Source organism: Eretmochelys imbricata, chromosome 6 (assembly GCF_965152235.1).
Source record: "Eretmochelys imbricata isolate rEreImb1 chromosome 6, rEreImb1.hap1, whole genome shotgun sequence".
NCBI lineage: Eukaryota > Metazoa > Chordata > Testudines > Cheloniidae > Eretmochelys > Eretmochelys imbricata.
Window position 1 is genome coordinate 95,581,274 of NC_135577.1, and position 20,961 is coordinate 95,602,234.

General features: G+C 42.0%; 1 protein-coding gene across 9 annotated transcripts in view; it reads right to left on the bottom strand.

Annotated features, from left to right (window-relative positions):
• Positions 1–1,372: 1,372 nt before the first annotated feature.
• The window catches only part of STON2 (stonin 2), a 48,652-nt gene continuing 29,063 nt past the window's right edge, over positions 1,373–20,961 (bottom strand). For 6 of the 9 annotated variants that reach the window (XM_077819220.1, XM_077819218.1, XM_077819221.1 and 3 more), the window contains 3 exons: positions 18,894–20,732; positions 9,451–9,653; positions 1,373–6,470 (listed from right to left, as the gene is read on the bottom strand). In XM_077819220.1, the coding sequence (XP_077675346.1) occupies positions 6,387–6,470; positions 9,451–9,653; positions 18,894–20,694 (2,088 nt within the window). In that variant the 5' untranslated portion in view covers positions 20,695–20,732 and the 3' untranslated portion in view covers positions 1,373–6,386. The remainder of the gene's footprint in view (positions 6,471–9,450; positions 9,654–18,893; positions 20,733–20,961) is intronic. The other 3 variants (XR_013346412.1, XR_013346411.1, XM_077819222.1) reach the window with 3 other exon arrangements.

The window sequence follows — 20,961 nt, forward strand, 5'->3', positions numbered from 1 at the left end:
TTGTACTCCCTCGCCAGCTATGGACTTCACTGCTCCACTCCAGTTGCATATAGGCTCCTGCCTGGACACATGATGTGATGATGCTCTTGTATAAATATGTCCTGTATGGTGATATTTCAGCATGTCTCAACTGTCTATTAAAAGCTCTGTTACAGGGGCCTATTACTCCCTATGCTTCCCACTACCTCATCTAAAACTGTCCACACATTTCTAATTGTGAGTCTCTCTCTCTCTCTTTTATTATTGTTCCTGTGTGTTACTAGGATGCCATGCTTACCTGTCCACGTCCAATGCCAACCATCTGACCCAAAACTACCACTTCCAACTGTCTTTGTAGCTCTAAATAAATAAGTAAACTGCCGTTCCAACTGCCATGGAACTTTCCGATTCCAACGTTCCGTCTTGTTGCCTGCTAAAGGGACTTCATCTAATGGCTTGGTTGCTGCTTCAACAGCGGCTGTGCAGAATCATTCCACATGTAGTTCTATTGCACTACACTAGCCAATCGTTGATTTAATTCCCCCCAATTTTACCACAGCATACTTGGAGGAACTGGGAAGGATGACAACAAATCTGCCTTGTGGCTGAACAGCCCTTATGAGGGAAGACTAGTTTTCTTTGGCTTATAAAACAGCCAAGGTCTTCAGTCTGATGTAGGAAGTACCTGGAGTGAGAGGCAGCCAGGGGCACCAGCTGCAGTGACCTTGGCAGAAGCTGCAGAGCACTCAACTGATACGGCTTCTCCAAGTTTGGAAAAATCCCAAGAATTGTGGCAGAGGCCTTTGTAAACAGGACTTTACTCTCAATTACAGCTTCAAATGTTCTGATTAAGGCACTCCTTTCCTCCATGCCTTCCCTCCAGTCTTCCTCATGTCACTTACAAATATGCTGGGGACTGGATAGGCAGATGCTGCCCTCATGTTTATTCATGCCCTTGCTACTTATAGGGGCTAGAAATTCCTGGAGCCCACTGTGTGGGAAATGGCAATCTGATATTGACTCATTTGCAGCTTCTAAATTAGAGATGGAAAAGACCTACTTAGAACAGGTCAGCCGGTCCTGATTGCACCCACAAATGCAGGATTCTCCCGTATATCATTACAGCTTTGTGCATCCATTAAAAGGCTCAAGTGATACATCGCCTAGCATTTCCCTTGGATACTATCCCACAGTCTAACCAATCTCACTGATTATTCAGCTGAAATATTCCCTTTCTTTGTATCACCCCATTATTTCCAGGTTATGTCGCCTCTTGTACCTCTCAAAACAGTTCTCCTAGAAGGAGCCCTTGGTTGATAGCACAGTGTGCTGAGAGCAGCAGGATATGGAGGATACAGGACACAACTTCAATTTCACGATCAAAATGTGAGGATTTTGTTTTGTGTTTACATTTATTTAACAGCTTTCCCACAGTTCAAACAAAAATTATATCCCACTCCAGAGCTGCTAAAAAAAACAACAACATCACAACATAATTAAACCACCTCTACAGAGTTAGCCAGTGTGTAGACTTTCTTATTTTACAAAACAAAAAGAGAGGAACATGTTACAAAATAATCAGATCAGTCCATCACAATAGTGCAAGAGGTTATGAACTGTGTGGATGGATGAGGCAAAAGGAAGGTTAGGAACAACTGAAATTTTGTTGTCCCAGAAGGCTTCAAAGCTCACAGCAGGTTGCTTTAGGCTAAATGGCAGCAGATGGTGTATATTTCTTCAACAACTGATCAGTGACTTCCATTAATTCCTAGACTGATGAAAACCATGTAGGCTAAATCTGTAAAAGCTGACCTAGGCGGTGTCATCTTTTAAAATCTGCCAACCCCCAGAATAAAGGTGACACATCAGGGCCAAGTGCCATTGTATGCTAAGTGCCACTGAAATCAATGAAAGTTTCCTGCAAGCGACTGACAGAGTAATTGGGCTCCAGAGATGGACGTTACTGGTTCTGGTGCCCCTTCTTTCACTTTCAGGACCTTTTGCATTGAAACCGATCCTTTCATCAGTAGTGAGATAATCAGGAGGGACTCTTGGCAGCTCGTGAGTCAAGAGGACATGTGGCTCCTCTAACTCGTGGACCGTCTTGTCAAGTAGGTATTCCAGGCAACTCCCTGCCAGAAGATAATGTATGTCACAATGACATGATATCTCAGCACTGCTCAGATGACAGCATGCAGTGAAGAGCTCTATAATTTCCCCAGTCTTTAGTGAGGATTATCATTTTAATCTTGAATAATTTTCAAATGCAGCAGGTATCATCAATCTGTTGGAGTATTTTTCAGATGAATTTGCCTTTTTTTCTTTGTTCTTATCAGCAAAATATCTAGAGTTATTAAATATAATATGTATCAGTAAGAGGAGTTTAGCTTTAAGGGGAAGACTTTAGTCCAATCACTCTGATCAAATGTTGTCTGTTTCTCTAAAACGTGGTGTGGATTTTCCCCAAAAAACCATTACCAACCACACTGCACCCCAAGTACCACTACTCTCCAAAAATGAAACTGAAAAAGAAAACAGGAGGGTCAGAGTGGAAATAGCTTCAGGAAATAAATGTACAGGTGCACAGAAGGCACTTTTTTTGCATGTTGCACTCCAGAACTATAAGCACTTCAAAGGGCAGAGACTGTGTCACTCACAAAGGGTGTACCTAATGGAAGGCATTTAAAGGGACCTCTTCCCAGAGGCAGAATAACTATTCCTATCATACAAACCTCTTGCATCTAAATCCTTTCTGCTGTTCTAAAGTCTGATGAAATTTTTGATTCCACCCCCCCAACCAGTACTTTATCCTAATTACTGCTGTGTGCCATGTAAATGGAGAACATGGTCCATGCATAACTGCACACTAGCAGAAAGAATGAGATCGAAAGACAGACTGCCATTGAGGAAAGCTGACACTAGCCACATTACCCAAGGACAGCTTAGCCCTCTGAAGGCACTAAAGGCCAGATGTTCAAGTGCTCAACCATCAGGCATGGGGCTAGATTTTAAAGAGTTCCCACCATCTAGAAGCCCCCCCAATTTGCAACACTTATAGCCAGATTTTCAAAAAAGCCCAGCACCCAATGCTCTTTTGAAAATCTGGCCATTTATTCTGGTGCCTAATAGGGAGGCAAGTTGCTCTGAAAATCTGGCCTTGATAGTTGGTACTGAACTCTGGAAAATCCGACTGCATAAATATAAAAGTATCAAGGATGCTCTGCAGAAATCAAAAGGGGATTAAAATAGTTTTTCAAGAACAGACGACCCAATTTCATCCACTGAACTCCAATTGGCTTCTGAGGAGCTACTCCTGAGTTATACTGGTATGAGTGAGATCAGAATCAGTCTCATAGTGTTATTTTCATTAACTTATTTTGAATTAAAAAGAGAGAGCAAGAGGGACAGAAATGAAGCAACAACAGAAACCTCTGAGTCTCCATCATCCCGTTTGTTGGAAAGGATCTGTCCTGTGGCTGGACTGCCATACATGTTAAACTTCTTAAAATAAAATAGAGAAGGGGAAGTGTGTTTGAGTTCCCTCACTGTTTAAGGCATGTCAAATCTTGTTGCTTAATTATTTCTTATATTTAACTGTCACTAGGATGCATTTCCAAATCTTCAGAGGTTGGGAAAAGCATGCAAAAGTTCATATACTGATCTAAGCTAGCCAAACGTCTTGGGTCTGCAAATCTGGGCTAGAAATTTAATAAGAACAGCCTCTTTCACATGAGCTTTCTGATAGTTCCTCAATAACATCCTGAGAACACATTCACTTCTTGTATTTTGTTACTTCTCTTTTTGTGCCTTATCAGAAACTAGGATGACTAGATAGCAAGTGTGAAAAATCAGGACAGGGAGCATGGGGTAATAGGAACCTATATAAGGCAAAGCCCCGAATATCTGAACTGTCCCTATAAAATCAGGACATCTGGTCACCCTACCAGAAACTGGTGTTCTAGAGGCAACAGTGAAAATAGAAAATAAGGGGAACAAAAGTTATCTAAACTTTTTTGAACAACAGTTTGTTTTGAGTTTTGGAACAGTGGGAGGAAATTCTTATTTTATACAGAGATGGATCTGAGCCACAAATTCAAGTTCCTAGCCAGCCCATTGTAAAGGGTCAATCAAGAAATTTGGATCTGGGTTCAGATTTTGAATCTTTCTTCACCCCAGAGTCAGGGGCTGTTTGGATGTTTCAGGCACAACTCTCTAACTTTATGCAACCCTATGTCATAAATACTTAGCACTTCAACAGTGCTTTTTATCCACAGCTCCCAAAATGCTTTACGAAGGTGGGTATGAGTGTTCCCATTTACAGATAGATCCTGCAAATACTTACTATGAAATGAAGTGCCTGGAGCTGTCCCTTGGGCTTCACGAGGACTACCTGCAGTTGAAAGCTCCGTGCCCAGTAATAAGTCTTTGAAGGATTGGGCCCTGAAATATTTTTTTGAAATGTGCTTTTGCCATAGATGCTGTAGCCTTATTGCTGCCTAAAGAAAAAGATGAGCCTTTCTTTTTTAATTTTGATTTAAAAGGACATCATCAGATTACTGTAGGCTTAAAATTTAGGTGTATATAAAAAGAGGGCCTTAAAAGGGGTCTCATGATTTTTTAAAAATTTTAATTAAAACAATTTTTAGTCCAAATGTAAATAATCCAGTGTGGCATTTGGAACCTGAACACAGCAACACTGTTCATGGAAGTCACAGTGAAAGTAACCAGGAACCAAAATGAAAGTCTATTTGTCATGACCCACACGGAGTGAAATGCAATATGTAAAAAACACACAAATAATGAAAAATAAATTTAGAATTTTAAAAGTCTCTCTGTTTTAATGAATTAGCATGTTGTTAATAATACCATAAGGATTTTTTAAAATGTATATTTAAGTCAACAGTATCCCTTTAAAAAGATAAATGGTTTAACAAATTACAATTCTTTTATCAAAAACTATTACTTTTGGGCAGGGGAGCAAACAGGTCAGATACACAACTGTAAAAATTAGGTATTGTAAACATTTTACAACTCAACTGCAATGTGTATTGAGTGAGTGATTTTGCCTTCTACAGTCTAGTCTAGGAAAAAGATAAGGGGGGGACTTGCTACTATTTTCAGCTAAGAGGAGGTTTCTTAAGTTCACTGTGATAGAAGTGTTTTTAGAGGTTTTTAGTCCCAGTTAGTGTGTGATTTAAAAGATAATTGTGTCTACAGTACACACATTTGTTACACTGTAGGCTTTCTTGAAATAAGAAGTACTGTTAGGATGGAACCTGAAAGCAACATTGTATTGCAAGGACAGGAACACACAGCATTTACTTCTTATAATGCCTTCCAAAATATCCTGAACATAAGATCCTCCTGTCCAAACAACATGAACCAGTAATCAGTCTACTTAACCATTCAGGAAAATGTTAAAATAAAATCTATTTCCCTCAGATATCTTTCTAGGCAGGAATGATCTAATCTCAGTAATGCCCCTTCTCTACCCCTGCTATACACTGCACACTTTCTATTACAAGCAGCTGTCACATGTTCAGTCAAGCTAATGGCATAAACCTGACCAGCAAGTGAAAACCTTAAAAACAAATTAATTTTTCTCATGACTAGTCAAGATCCTATTAAAATGTGCATTACTTTAGTGTTCTGGTTTAGAGGATGAGAGAAGAAAAGGTGACTGGGAAGAGTCAGATAATCAGCTATATTATTTGTTGTTTATTTCATAGATTCATGGTCAGAAGGGACCATTATGATCATCTAGTCTGACCTCCTGCACAAGGCAGGCTACAGAATCTCACCCACCCATTTCCTTGGCATTCACTATGTTCTGGATGCAGGGAAATTTTTACTCTGTAGACTATTTCATAAAAGAAAGACCTTTTCACGTACCACTTTTCCCCTTGCTGCTCCCCAGTTCCCCCAATGCTTAGCTCTCAAAAGGTTTTATTCTGCAGATCACAAGGAAAGGCTCTGCTGATGACCAAACCACCAGCTTACAAGAAAACATTCAAATGATAGGAGAAGACTGTAAGCGAGGTCAGGGTTGCTTTTTGTTTTGGCTGCAGTTGTCGACATAACATACTTCAGTGCATAAAGGTAAATGGTGAAGAAGCAGAAAGGAAGGCAGGATTGAATGTAGTGTAAGCCTTTCTGTCAATACACTGGATGAATTTAAAATGTTCCAGCAAATCCCTAAGGTCTTCTAAACAAACTGTCAACGAACCTCCTGCCAAAATACAGATCACAATGAGCCAGGAAACTCAAGACACAGTCACACTGAAGAGCATTTTTTAAAAAAGTACTGCTTTGTACTTCTTACAGCTGAAGCTAGGTGTTGCAGTTCTCTTCAGCTGGATCTGTTGACATTACTGCTCCTCCCACGGGTCTTGCAGACAAGTCTTCCTTCACTGCATGGCACATTCCCTGGCATTTTCAATTTCTGCTCCCTTCAGATCAAGATTCAAGTTCTTTTTTTGTTCTATTTCCACCTGACAAGAAAAAAAAAAACAGGGGGAACATCTGTATTGAAAAAGGAAGGAAAAGAACAAGAAGCTCTAACCAGCTTCTGATTTTATGTTCTCCTCAGGACACAAACTTTTGGATTATTGCAGAGGCTGGGAAATTACTTGCTCTCACAGGTTATAATTAGATATGGGATGAGGAAGGGACTCTGGATCTGGATTAGGTTTAGTACAGGGTTTTCAATTTCAGGTTTGAGGTCACATGAGGGCTAGAGTTTAGAGATTAAACAATGCTTTAATCTTTTGAGCAGATCTCAGTCATTTCATCCAAACGGACAGCAATTTTGTAACATTTTTCACAACTTGGGATCAAAATGTCATGAAAAGAACTGTCCGTGAGTGACTCTGAATACAGTCAAACTGATACTGGTATCATCCCCCTTCTGGTTTTAGATCCAAACCCATCATCTAAAATTGCAGAAGCTGACTTTGATCATAAAATCTGAAGCCAAGCCACCCTGAAATTCAAAGGGGTTTAGATTAGAGATTCTTGTTTTGATCATATCTGATATTGTTAATTAATAACTGCTAATTAGTAACTGTATTTCTAAATAGCACCAATCTACAACAGTATCCCAGAAATTTTACAATGAAACATATACATCTTAACACATTAAAAACATTCAAGAGTAAAATAAAAACAATTCAGATCCATCTGTGTATAAACACTCAATCTCTGTCTAGTCATAAATAAAGTCATGCTGGGCTGAACACCCTTGGGAGAAAAAAGCCCTTTTAAAACATGTTTGAAAACCTAATTCTGTGGCACACCACAGCCTACTCTCTAAGTATTTCTGATTTACCAAACACTGTAGTATCTGGGCACCAGTAAATGATGTAAAACAACAGTAAAGTCCTGGATGCTCAAAACTCTAGCTGTCCATTCCCTTAGGTTCTCAGAAGGAGTGACGATAGAGACCAGTAGCTTTCTACTCCGTCTTGGCTTATTACAGGCAGAGCTGGTAGCACCACCTTAGTTAAGGTTGTCCAACATTTTCCATTATAGAACCTAATTTTCCACTGCTTGCAACTTTGCCTAAATGTAACCATTTTGTCTGAAATTTTACATGCCAAGTATCTGCCTCAGGCTGAATTTGTTTTAGAAAATTTCAGCAAAAATGGTTAAATTTTTTTCATTTCTGAAAACAAGGTTATAGAAAAATATGTTGTTTTGCCCATAACAAAAAGTCTTACAGCCATTTAACGGGGAAGCTCTAGTCCCTCCCTACTTTGAAACAAAGACAAACAGATTCTGTCTCTATAGGTCAGTGGTTAGGGCAGTTGCCTGGGATGTGGAAAACCTAGGTTCAATTCTGGAATCTCTCCTAGTTTTGACCAGAAATTCCATCCTGGACCCATGAAAACTTCCAGATGAAAGATGTGTCAAAACTGGTACGTTTCTACAAAAAGTTGTGGTTTTGACAAATCTGCCCCGTTCTTTGCCCCGCCAAAGAAAAAATAAAGTGTTGAGAAATTCCTGATCAACTATACTTAGGTGCCAAAATACCTTCAAAAATCTGGCCTTTAGGAGCCTAAGTCTCATTGAAAGTCATTTCTAAAACAGGACTTAGGCATTTTTGAAGATTTTACCCTACATCTTTAGCTGGTGCAAACTGGTGTAGTTCCACTGAAACAAGTAGAGCTATGCTGATTTATGCCAGCTCAGAAATTAGCCCATCACAATTTAAAAGTACTGAAATATTTACTTCTGAAGAGAATACCTGCAAAATTGCTGAAGCTAGAAAGAAAGGTGTGTACTACTCCTACAGAAAAGCATGAAGAAACCCCGTGTCACTCAACAGTTACTTGTTTGGCAGTGATGGATACAGGAATTCAAAGTGCGATGAGTTAGGGTTGTCTAAGCACAGGGCCGGGAGTCAAGAGTTCTGCTCCCATCTCTGACTCTGTGTCACTGTCATAAATATAAAGGGAAGGGTAAACCCCTTTGAAATCCCTCCTGGCCAGGGGAAAGCTCCTCTCACCTGTAAAGGGTTAAGAAGCTAAAGGTAACCTCGCTGGCACCTGATCAAAATGACCAATGAGGAGACAAGATACTTTCAAAAGCTGGGAGGAGGGAGAGAAACAAAGGGTCTGTGTCTGTCTATATGCTGGTCTTGGCCGGGGATAGACCAGGAATGGAGTCTTAGAACTTTTAGTAAGTAATCTAGCTAGGTATGTGTTAGATTATGATTTCTTTAAATGGCTGAGAAAAGAATTGTGCTGAATAGAATAACTATTTCTGTCTGTGTATCTTTTTTGTAACTTAAGGTTTTGCCTAGAGGGGTTCTCTATGTTTTTGAATCTAATTACCCTGTAAGATATCTACCATCCTGATTTTACAGGGGGGATTTCTTTATTTCTATTTACTTCTATTTTTTATTAAAAGTCGTCTTGTAAAAAACTGAATGCTTTTTCATTGTTCTCAGATCCAAGGGTTTGGGTCTGTGGTCACCTATGCAAATTGATGAGGCTTTTTATCCAACATTTCCCAGGAAAGGGGGGGTGCAAGTGTTGGGAGGATTGTTCATTGTTCTTAAGATCCAAGGGTCTGGGTCTGTAGTCACCTAGGCAAATTGGTGAGGCTTTTTACCAAACCTTGTCCAGGAAGTGGGGTGCAGGGTTTTGGGAAGTATTTTGGGGGGAAAGACGCGTCCAAACAGCTCTTCCCCAGTAACCAGTATTAGTTTGGTGGTGGTAGCGGCCAGTCCAAGGACAACGGGGGGAATATTTTGTACCTTGGGGAAGTTTTGACCTAAGCTGGTAAAGATAAGCTTAGGAGGTTTTTCATGCAGGTCCCCACATCTGTACCCTAGAGTTCAGAGTGGGGGAGGAACCTTGACAGTCACCTTGATAAATCATCTCTTTCACCAGCATTAAATACATCTAAAGAAAAATGATTCATGCAATAGCTATGCTAGCCGCAGTGACTGCCAGCTGCTCACTTTACCTTGTAACTATAGTGTGCTGAATAGTTAACCCATTTCCTGACATCAGTCTTGTCCTCTACAGAAATGGATCGAACAGTGGCTTTGGACGCCGAAGTGGTGGGCATGTCAAACTCCACGTCTACATAGCGGACGAAACTGGAAGGCACTTCCTGGTCAGAGCCAAGCTCCAGGTGGCAAAAGAAGCAGTGGGGATGGCCAGAAGCTGGGAATAGAGAAGATGAAACTTAAAACTGTTGTGAGGATCAACGAGGGCAACACCTACAAAGAAGCATCTTAAAATAGGAGTAAACAGAGAATCTGCTAGAGTAATTTATGAGCTCATAATAGCTACATTGCAGCTGCAGCTTCCAGAGATGACTAAAGTAAACAAGCTACAGGGATGATAGTTGATCATTCTAGACTGGCTTCAGTGAATGAGAATTCTGGGTATAAACCAGTCACCACAGGGATCAGGAAGGAATTCTCCAACCTATTTCCATGTACAGCACTGGTGTACTGAAGGCAGTTTTTTACTTCCTCTGACGCATCAGGTATTGGGCACAGCCAAAGGCAGGATCTTGCAGTACACAGTCCAATGATGTCTTTCATCTGAGGATCACATCACACTTTCAGCTAGGTATTATAACCATTTTATAGATAGGAAAATAAAATAAAAAAATTAAACGATTTCTTTAAGGTCACACAGCAAGTCAATGGCAAAGCTAGGAACAGAACCCAGGAATTCCAACTTCTAGTTCATTATTCCATCCCCTTACACAATACTCACTCCTTAAAAAGGGCAGTGTAAGTGATAGTTTAAAATTGCAGTGATCTGTGAGCATTATGTTTTGTTTTTTGTCCCCTTTGCCCTGTTGGAAAGCTGTGTGCTCTAGTCATTAGAGCACAGGCTGACCATCAGGACATATGGGTTCTATTCCTGGCTGTCATCAACTCATTGTGACCTTGGGCAAGTCACTTAACCTATTCGTGCCTCAATTTTTCCATCTGCAAAATGAGGATAGTATCTTTCAAAAGCACTTTGAGAACTTTGGCTGAAGGGTATTAGATCGATCCTATGCATGATTATTATCCTTACATTTTGACTAAGTAAAACAAATCCGTGCATGACACAACAAGGCTCTCGCCATCTGGTTGTGCATGATGATATTTAATTTCTGACCATCCATTTTGCAATCACTATGGGAGCATTTGCCTTTTATACAAGTTAGCAAGATGCACACTGAGAAGCTAAAAAGGAATGCAGGAGGTTGGGTTTGGGAAGTAAGAGTGGAAAGAAGCCTGTAAGCCCTCCACATGGAGCAGAATGGGAGTACCATACATGATGGGCTTGCAGGATTGGGCCCTGGAAGACCAGCAGTACCCAAACAATGAGCACACCCAGAGTTTATTCCAAAATATCCAGCCCCCTGAGCCTGCAAAGCAAGGCAGGGTATCTTCAAAGATAGTACTAACTCTTAGCACTGACAGGGTGAAATTCACCCCTGTGCAGAGCGCCAGCACTAGACAACGCCTAAGCACCTCTGAGTCCCACTTCAGCCCTCAAAATAGAGCTTAAATGGGATTTATAGGCCTTGTGCAAGTGCCTCTTCAGAGGGGTGAATTTCATCAGCAGAGCACTTGGTATTTTCAAAGCACTGCACAAACACTACTCAAATCATGCACAAAGGCTTCCTAATGAAGTTTAAGGTCAACGCTGCTTCTGGTCAGGCCAGAAATAATAATATTATTATTAATAACAAATATTGAATATTGCTGGCTACAGGCTTCAGCAAGGTTGGGGTCCCATTGTGCTAAGGACTGTATAAATGTAGAGTAAATACTGCACAAACAGGCTCTTCAGAATGCATTGGTGTTCCCATTTTCAGTTGGATGGGGGTATGCAGACACGAAAAACAAGGGAGTTAACTAAACGTTTACAGACTTCAAATACACCTTGACAGAGGTTTTGGACCAAGGTTCAAGGACCCTTATCAGAATGGCTTTGTTCTTCCATAATGGAAAAGCAACTGGAAGCAGGTTTCCAAGAAAACTCCAGTTGTCTACATCTTGAGCACAAGGTTTAAGGGCTGTGCCTTCTCCATGCATATTAAGTCAAGAGCCTATCAAAGACATGCTTCAAGAGGAGGAGGAAAAGGTTTAATTTAAAAGAGCACACAGAACCCCTCAAAATGTTAAAATAATATGGTACTAATTTGTTCCTTGTGTTGCAAAGAAAAGGAGAGTATGACTTTATTTTCTCCAGTAAATAGACTTAAAATAAATAAATAAATAAATAATTTAAACACTGCTGCACTTTAATTCTGGCTTTTCATCTCCAAAACACTTCACAGACAATTTTAAAAAAGCATCTAAATGACTTAGGAGACTCCGGCTACATCTACACTACAGCTGGGAGGTGTGATTCCCAGGTCGGAGAGCCGTGCTTGTGTTAGTGTGCTAAAAATAGCAGTGTAATTGTGGCAGCTTGGGCTTACTGCCTAAGTACCACCCTGTCCAAGATCCCAGGTATGTACTTGGACGGTGAGCCCAAGCTGCTGCCTGTACCACCATGGCCATGTTGCTACTTTTAGTGCACTAGCTTGAGCAGAGTAGTGCATATACATCTACCTGAGAGGGGAACTACACCTCCCAGCTGCAGTGTAGATGTAGCCTACGGGCATGTCGACATTGCAATCCACAGGTGTGACTGTAGCTAGTGTAGACTGTGACACTGCACCCCATAAGGCTTTATGGAAATATGCTTATGAATGTATATATGACATAACTGGAATATGTTTTATGCTACATATGCCAGGTAACATATCTCTGTAAAGGTTATGATCTACTGAATCTACTCATCCTATTTGTATGCATGTATCATTTTTGTATTCGAGGTTATGAATATTGGCTGTGTACTTGCTTGATTTTTAAGCAGCCTTAGTAATGCATTTGGTCAGCTTCCTGAGAAAGGAATGTGCAAATTAAGTTACCAATCAAGAAGCACTTAACAGACAATGGATCTTGGAAGGCTCCAATCCACATAAGAAGTCTACATGAGGACATTCAAGGTAGCATATGAACCATGGCTGCTACCTGTAAGTTCTGAGTCATGCATGGAGATGTGACTTGCCCATGTGACTCCAAAACTCCATCTTGGAGCTGGACTTTGCATAGGAGAGAGGATGGGGGTCTTCACCCACTAGAGAAAGTCTATTTAAGCCCATGGGAGACCCCTCTATTTTGTCTTCAGGTGGCTCAAGAGATAGCCTCTCCACCCCCAAAGATACCTGAAAGAAACTGGAACAAAGGACAGTAACTACAGCGGTGTAAGTGATTGCTGGACCCAGACTAGAAGGAGACTAGTCTGTAAAAGGAAGCTTACTGGAACTCCTCTGAGGGTGAGGTTTTATCTGTATTCAGTTTTCTTACTGTATTAGACATAGACTTGTGTGTTCTATTTTAATTTGCTTGGTAATTCACTTTGTTCTGTCTGTTTCTACTTGGAACCACTTAAATCCTACTTTCTGTATTTAATAAAATCACTTTTTACTTATTAATTAACCCAGAGTATGTATTAATACCTGGGGGGGGGGAACAGCTGTGCATATCTCTCTATAGTGCTATAGAGGGCGAACAATTTATGAGTTTACCCTGTATAAGCTTTATACAGGGTAAAACGGATTTACTTGGGGTTTGGACCCCATTGGGAGTTGAGCATCTGAGTGTTAAAGACAGGAACAATTCTTACGCTGCTTTCAGTTTAAGCCTACAGCTGTTAGGGGATGTGGTTCAGATCTGGGTCTGGGTTTGCAGCAGGCTAGTGGGTCTGGCTCAAACCAAGCAGGGCACTGAAGTCCCAAGCTGGGAGGGCTGGGAAAGCAGGGGCAGAAGTAGTCTTGGCACATCAGCTGCAGCCCCAAGGGGGTTTCTGTGATCCAACCCATCACATAGATATATCCAAACTAGCTCTGATCCAGATAGGTCACAGCTAGCTCGAGTAACAGTAGCAGTGAAGCTATGGCAGCATGACCGGCTGCATGAGATAGCCTCGCCTGCCTGGGACCCTGAGTACATACTCAAGTGCTGGTGCTGCCACGGCTTCACTGCTATTGTTACTCGAACTATCTTTGACAAACTAGCTCAGGTATGTCTACACTGGCTGCAAACACACCTCCCTATTGCAGTGTAGACACATACCCTAAGTACCATTTTACTTAATAAAAATCATATGTAAATACATTTTAAATACATTTCAAAATCTGGGCCTTTTGTCATGAGGCTAAGTCCCATTGACTTTTGAAAACAGGACTTAATGCTTTGAAAATTGTACCCAATATCTATATTTAATCTGCAGACCACCACTGTGTGGTAAGGAAGTATTCCCCTGTTTTGGGTGCAGGAAACTGAAACACAGAGAGGTTAAGGACCAAACTGTGTCTGACTACAGCATGGATGCACAAAGGGAGGGAGCACAAGGAATCTTTCCCAACATTATATATGTCGTGGCTGGGTACAATTACAGTCTCCTTTAAGCACAGAGACTGTATTCTCCTAGAACTCTGTCAACAGAAACACCCCAGAAAGGGGGACTAACATGGATAGGGGGCAGCATTATATCCACACCTCCAATGGCCAGTGGAGCTGTCCAGCCAGAGAAAGCAGAGCATGCTGAACCATCTGGAGGAATGGTGTAATAGGTACATTACCCCTGGGCACAAGGGAACTCCTTGAGGCACAATCCATTGTGGAGCTACCTTGGAGTGTAGGGCTTGGGGAAGAGTATGGCTGTGTACCAACTCCAATGCAGACCTGTGACTTGCCAAAGGCCACAGAGAAAATTACAGTGTCAGAACTGGGACACAAAGTCAGGAATTCCTGGCTCCTGATCCTGTGTTTAAAAATAGATCTTGGCTGCCTATCAAAGTGGGCATTTCCTAAGCTGCAGTAGAGCTATGAGCATGCACATTAAATGCTGTCAAGAGCCAATAATACCTCCTGGGAAAGACAGTTCCACCAGTTACAGGCAAGGCTGGGAGCACTGCTTATTAAAGTTGCCCAACATTTCCCATTATAAGACCCTATTTTCAGTTGCTTATAACTTTGACAAACTTTAACTATTTGGACTGAAACAGAGCCACTGAGCATTCTTTAGCCCAGGACTACCAGGCTCAGAAGCACTTTCCATGCAATGGCTGCTCCAGGCTGGGGTAGGCCCAGGCACTGGAACTAAGAGAAAGGAACACATTTTATTCTTCTCTGACAGTCTGTTATGCACTAACAGCTGTAAGAGGCTCGAGCATGCTCAGTGAGGATGGGCTCGTCAGAGATTTTTGCTGTTAAACTCTAACAAATCTGTATTGAGCATGCAACTTTTCAAAGGTTTATAAGTTGGCCAAATTTTGGTGGATTTTCATGTGAACAGTAAATGGCACATCCCTGACACAAAGACCACCCCTTGCCAACTTTGAAATCCCTGCTTCAAAGCATGGGGTCACTAGAGCATTTCAGAAGAAAGATATCAAGAATTTTGTAACATGGGCTAAACAATGGATGTGTCCCTAGCCTCCTTTTCTGATTCCTCTCTGGCTGAAGTTTAAAAAAAAGCCAGAGGAAGATGCCTGGTATGTAAAAATTTAAGCCCAAACAGTTAAAGTTTGTCAAAACAGGGTCTTGTAATAGAAAATGTCAAGCAATTTAAATGATAGGTGGTGCAACTAGCCCCACGTATAATACAAAAAACACCTTGGACACTGCATAGCATCATAAGAATGAAACTAAACATTGAATCTACTTGTCTGACAACACAGGACAAATAAGCAAGGCCTTTAACTATCACAACAAACCTAATGTTTGTTTATTTGAACTTACTGTTTCTGATTGTTTATAGAGTGCCACTAATGCACTTGAGACAAAACAAATATGGTCTGCTGTGAAAAACTTGCAATCTAAGAGCCTCAGCCAACTCCCACCAAAGTCAATGGTAAAACTCCCACTGACTTCAAAGACAGCAGGATCAGTCCCTAAATTAGCCTAAATTATGTTGGTTTACACATAACATGACCCCCTGAACTGTAGTCAGTTGAACTCTGCACAACTGAACTGAGCCATAAATTATGTGGGGAAGGTGTCATTTATTTTTAAACTATTTAATCAATTCTAGTAGTAGTAATGAGTAACAGTACATGCAGATTTCACTGTGCACATAACTGAAACATTTACTGTTGGTGCCCACTCAAATGTCTGGCACTTATGTTAACTAAGTGAAATGTCTGTGAATGCAAAAAATACACAAAGTTATAATGACATACATGGAAGCCATGCAGTTATTAATTGACCAGGGGTCACAAAATATAACATTATACTTTTATTTCCCCCGCCACACCCAATCAGACCCCTCAGTCTGAAAGATGGATAAAGTTTGTAGTAAAACCGAGAAGACATCAGACAGATTCATCCTCTTCTTGGCTTCCTGCCTCCCTGAGGAACAAACACCTCATTCTCACTTTCAGTGACTCACTCCTCACAATAAAGTCCATGTTGAAAATTATGTGTTTCAGAAATGGGCTTGAGCTGCCATGTTTGGAAGGGACCTGGTTCAACTGTCTCTGAAGTTCAGAGGTGGTGAGATCTAGGGTTTTAATTTGGCCCACTTTACAGGTAGGGCCAGCCAGCATGCTTGGGACTGGATCCATAGCCAAATTGCTCCACAGTTCAGGATATCTAGATCCAAGATTCTGGTTTGGGTCACACCTCTGCTTTGTTTGTACAGCTTTCCCCCCACTATCATGAAGCCTCTGTATGGATATTTTTTTAACATTCTTTTGTTCCACTGCTTAGAGGGTAAAAACACGTGCTAGTTCTCTTGTACTGGATCACATCCAGTTGTGACTGAGGCTCCATGGGGCCTATAAACAGGCTTCCTTTATCAGCCAGTGTCAACATGTTCATTGTGAATCAGAGAAGAGCAACAGAGTTTACCAAACTGTACTGGGAAGAAGCTCAGCAACATACTCTGTGGAATCTTGCCATTAGTTGCCTCCAAGAGAAAAACACAGGCTAAATACATGGATTGATTCAGTCATATGCTTTTGAATTTGTAGCCACAAGCAAATGGCCCAGACACTTTCGCAGATGGCCCTGGTGGCAGGTTGTAAAGCTGGAGACCATAGGGCCTGTTCATATCAGGAACCACAAAGACAAGAAGTCAGGATAAGGCAGTGAAGCTACAGAAATAATTCTTAGAGACTTGTGCTTGGATTTTATGATCTGCAAGTGAGCACTGGGTTAAATAGTTTAGGACTTGGTTACCTGAGTGACCCACCACTCTCTCCCCCCAATACCACCTTCAGTGGCAGTCAGTAAGGACAGGCAGCTAGATCCCCCTTAATTTAAACTGGAGGGAGCTGCTGCACAGTATTTTCCATGGGGGTCCTTAAAAGTGGAATTCGCCCTCCCTTTTTGGTTTACCAGAGCTTGGATTTGTCAACATTCAGGGCATGCAGCAAAGCCCACCCTTTGATAAGGGCTTAAGTTTGTGGGTGGCTAGATGTGTGGGTCTCTATTATTATATTTTGGGTGACTATTGTGGGTGGCTTCATTCAGGCAACTGTGTATTTTTTTAAAATTTGTTGTATATTCTGAGCATCTAGAGGCATGGGATAAGTGCTGTCAAGAAATATAAATAGCCCCTGAGAGGCAGGGATGGATTCAAACTATACTAGGCCTGCCTCCACCAATACTCTAGGATTCCCTCCCACACCACCTCCCACAGATATAGTGGCCATGTCATAATGCTTGCTCCCCTCTCTTTTCCCTCAAATCACACTGTGACCTGACAGGAGGGGCTGTCTGCAGCCAGGGCACCTCTCTTCCTCTCAGGTGTATCAGACATGTGTCGCTACTGCTCAGTACTGTGTGGGACGACTCTCCAACAGCAGGGAGTGCATCTCAGCTTCATCCTCCCCATCTGGGAGGCAGATGTAAGGTCACAGACAGAGACAAGGACAAAACTGGAAACTTGGGTTAACATTTCACAGAAGGTGAAAGAAAGTGGGTTAAAGAGCATCGCTAATGGCTTGAGCAGGCAAAAAAGTCAAGAATTCTGGAATCTGACCTGGGGGGTCATGCAGGCGGCACAGTGGGATTTTCCTAGCAAGCACATAATTATTTGCGTTTAGGGTCGGGCTGACAGTATGGCTTTTTCCAGGCATGCTGCTATTGACATGAGATTAGTCTTTCATCCTGATGTTTCTTTTTATTCCCCCTACTCTTTGCTTCTAGTCTTTCCTCCAAAGTAAACTCTCCAAGCCTCATTTGTTGTCAGACTGATGTCTATCCAGGTTTGTACTCTGTGGTGTACTCTAAGGTGTTGGCCTTATTGAGCTAAAAAGTGATCCAAAAGGTGAGAAGCACCTAGTTCAATGCTTTCCTTCCCTCCTGCCAAATGAGAACAGATGTTCTCAGCAAGGACCAGCTCTGGAGCATCATTGAACTTTTCTTGTAGGGAAAAAGTACAGGCAGAAACCTGCCCAGTGAGGCAGGTACAGGAACAAGTCAGTGTTTTAAACAGCATTTATGCATAGAACTCCATTAGCCAAGGGCATGGGAACCAGAAAAGGTAATTTACTATAAACAGAAAGTGAACTAGATTGGTCAGATTTCACTGCCCAAGCTGGGTGAAGGGCAGAAAGTGAACAAATGGTAATGGTGGTAAAAAGTAAATTAGATTTCACGGATTACTTGAATGTTAATAATTAAAGGTATAACTATAAAAATACACGGCAGGACAGATTTTTAAGTTATATGATTTACCTTGACAGTGTCCCTTTAAATGTTTAATCAGGTCTTAGTCCCTGTCCGCACTAGTTGAAAGATGTAGCCACAAGTTGTTGCATGGAATACTTTTAGCTTGTAATGTCTACACAGTGCCCTATGTCCACACACAAACACCATACCTCGTACGTGTATGAACTCTGGCTGCAACAAATGCAGTGAGATCTTTGTCTCAGGTCTTCCTGAACCAGTGCAATTTACAACATTGTGGATAGGAAGTCACAAGGGCTGGAGCTACAGTGATTCAGCTGGTCCCCCTTATATCACACAATACAGTGCCTTACATTTGGAAGTTACCCAAAAAGTACCTATTCTCAGAAACAGTGTAGTGCATTATAGGAAAGCTTAGGCAAGAGTCCCAGAATGCACTGAAAAAATCATGGTTGGAAGGCATATCTGCATGTGGCTACACCAAAATGGTTTTGTCAAAAACAGTGTTTCTTTGTGAGACACATTAAATCACTGTTAGGGTGAATAAGACAACCAGCCATTTGATGCAACTGATGCCCCTTTGAACCTTCCAAAAGGACAACGGTTTATCCACTGTACCGTGTAACTCCTATGTTCCCCAGCCCCCAAAATATACCTTTTCTTTAAGTTTATCCACTCAGACACAGTACTCTCTACTCACCTGAGTTTTTGTCAGGCAGTCGGTTTATCCTCCATACAATGGAATTAAAGGCATGCTCATATTTGGCAGTTCCCAAAGTTACTCTCATTACCGGCTCAGAACCAGACACGCTGGTTGATCCAAAACTGGCACCCTTGTTCACCTTGGCTTTCAAAGACTTTTCTCCCAGGACACTTTCCCTGCGGAAGTTTTTCACCCACTCATTTGGCACTGGGTAGCGGACCATTACGTTTTCACAGGGGACCTGAGTTAGAGGGTCGCAGTTGGAGGAGAACCCAGTGGACATCATCAGCCAGCTCTGGACCTCCACTTCAGCACCTTTGACAGTGGCTGCTGTTCTCAGAGTGAAAGGCAAAGTCTTCTCAGAAAACACAGTCCTGAACCGCATCAGCTCGAATCGGCAGGCATCCAAGGGATTAAACTGGATGACTTGGGAGCTGTTAAACATTTCCTCATCCACACATGAATGGAACCGGCAGTTATACAACTTAATCCACTTCGTGGTAGTGGTAGGCATAATATCCTGCCGTGCAACGATTTCATTCCCTTTTATAAGTATGTCATTAAGGCCCAGCCTGCATTCTGCGAGGCCAGAAAGGAAGCTGAGAACATGTACATGTGTCAGCACACTGTGCTGGAGAATCCTATGGTCTCCTTTGGCCAAGATGCCATGAAACTCATCTTTGACATCAACAGTGATTTCTTCCTCTTGATAGTTTAATCCTACTGTGCTCAGATCTGTTGATGAGGCTGGCAAGTCCATTAGTATATCCTGAACTGCGCTGATGAAACTAAGGAAGTCTTCATAATCAGTAGTGCCTAGCTTTATCACTTGTTCCCTTTCTGCTGCATGGCTGATTGCTGGTTTAGGCTGATACTTCCTTTTCTCCTTGTAGATGGTGCGGTCTATCCGGACACTGTGTATCCTTCCATTCTCATCATAGTTTTGGAGTTTGGGCTCTGAAATCTCATGATTGATCTCAAGTTTGAATTCCTTGAAGGGCTTCTCCAGACCCTTCTCATAAAAAAGCTGTAGATACCCGCTCGCAGTCAGTTTGATGTAGATTGGCCCCCAATGCCTAGATGACATGATGTTCTTCTTCTCTGGTATTCTGAGCATCATTGGCCAGCCATCCTTGGGCTGAGATGAGGCCAAGTTCAACAATGTGCCATCCACCTCAAATGGCATCAGGGGGTCATCATCAGGTAGAGTTGGGCTGCTCAGGTGATCTGGATCCCCAATCCGGAGCTGCCTGAGCTGCTCGACAGCATCTGTGTGGGTTAAGTTTTTGCTTGACTCATCGAAGCTGATGGTGTCAGGTTCTTGGTAGAGGATAATAAGGGAGTCTCTTTGGCTTTGGCCTGGAGCACTGGAGAGAGAGGAGCTGTGGGAATGCCTATCTCGTTCCTCTAAGAATGAGCTGAACGGGTTGATGGGTGAGGGTTGGACATCCCTCAGAGACTCATCCAGGAAGGGGTTAGTAGCACTCCAGGGGGGTGTTCCAACAGAAGGCAGCCTATTTAAGGAGGAAAAATCTAGCTTTTGAACTTTAGTGAGGTCCACCAACGTGCTCCTGGGGCGCTCCCTCTTCTTAAAGGATGCAGCAAGGTTACAGTTAACATCTGCAGTCTGCGTTGCTATTGGTGGGGTGTCTGGTTTCAAGGGAGAAAGCTTCTGTAGGGAAGCAGAGCTGACTTCATTGTCATCGAAAGTCACCCAGCTGGGGAAACGAGCAGTGGTTGGGGTAGGAGAGTGCCCATTCATGGGGGTGCTGTTCAGCTGCCAGTTGACAGCCTCCATATCTACCTCTTCATCTTCCTGGAAAGACGAGGAATTGTCTTTAAAGAGAGAAAAAGAGAGAGAAAAGGGAAATTTCAGTCCATTAGTCTGAAACCAACTAGTTCTTTTCTCTAAAGGAGAAACTTTGTGGGCACCGTAGTTTGCATGCACAAAATGAGCTAATTCGCATGCTGTGCAAGGGAACTGATCAAACAACTTGGCTGAAAGGCCAAAGAGTCTGATAAGAATTACTGCAGGACCCGGTACCGGCCAGTCACCTCCAAAGGG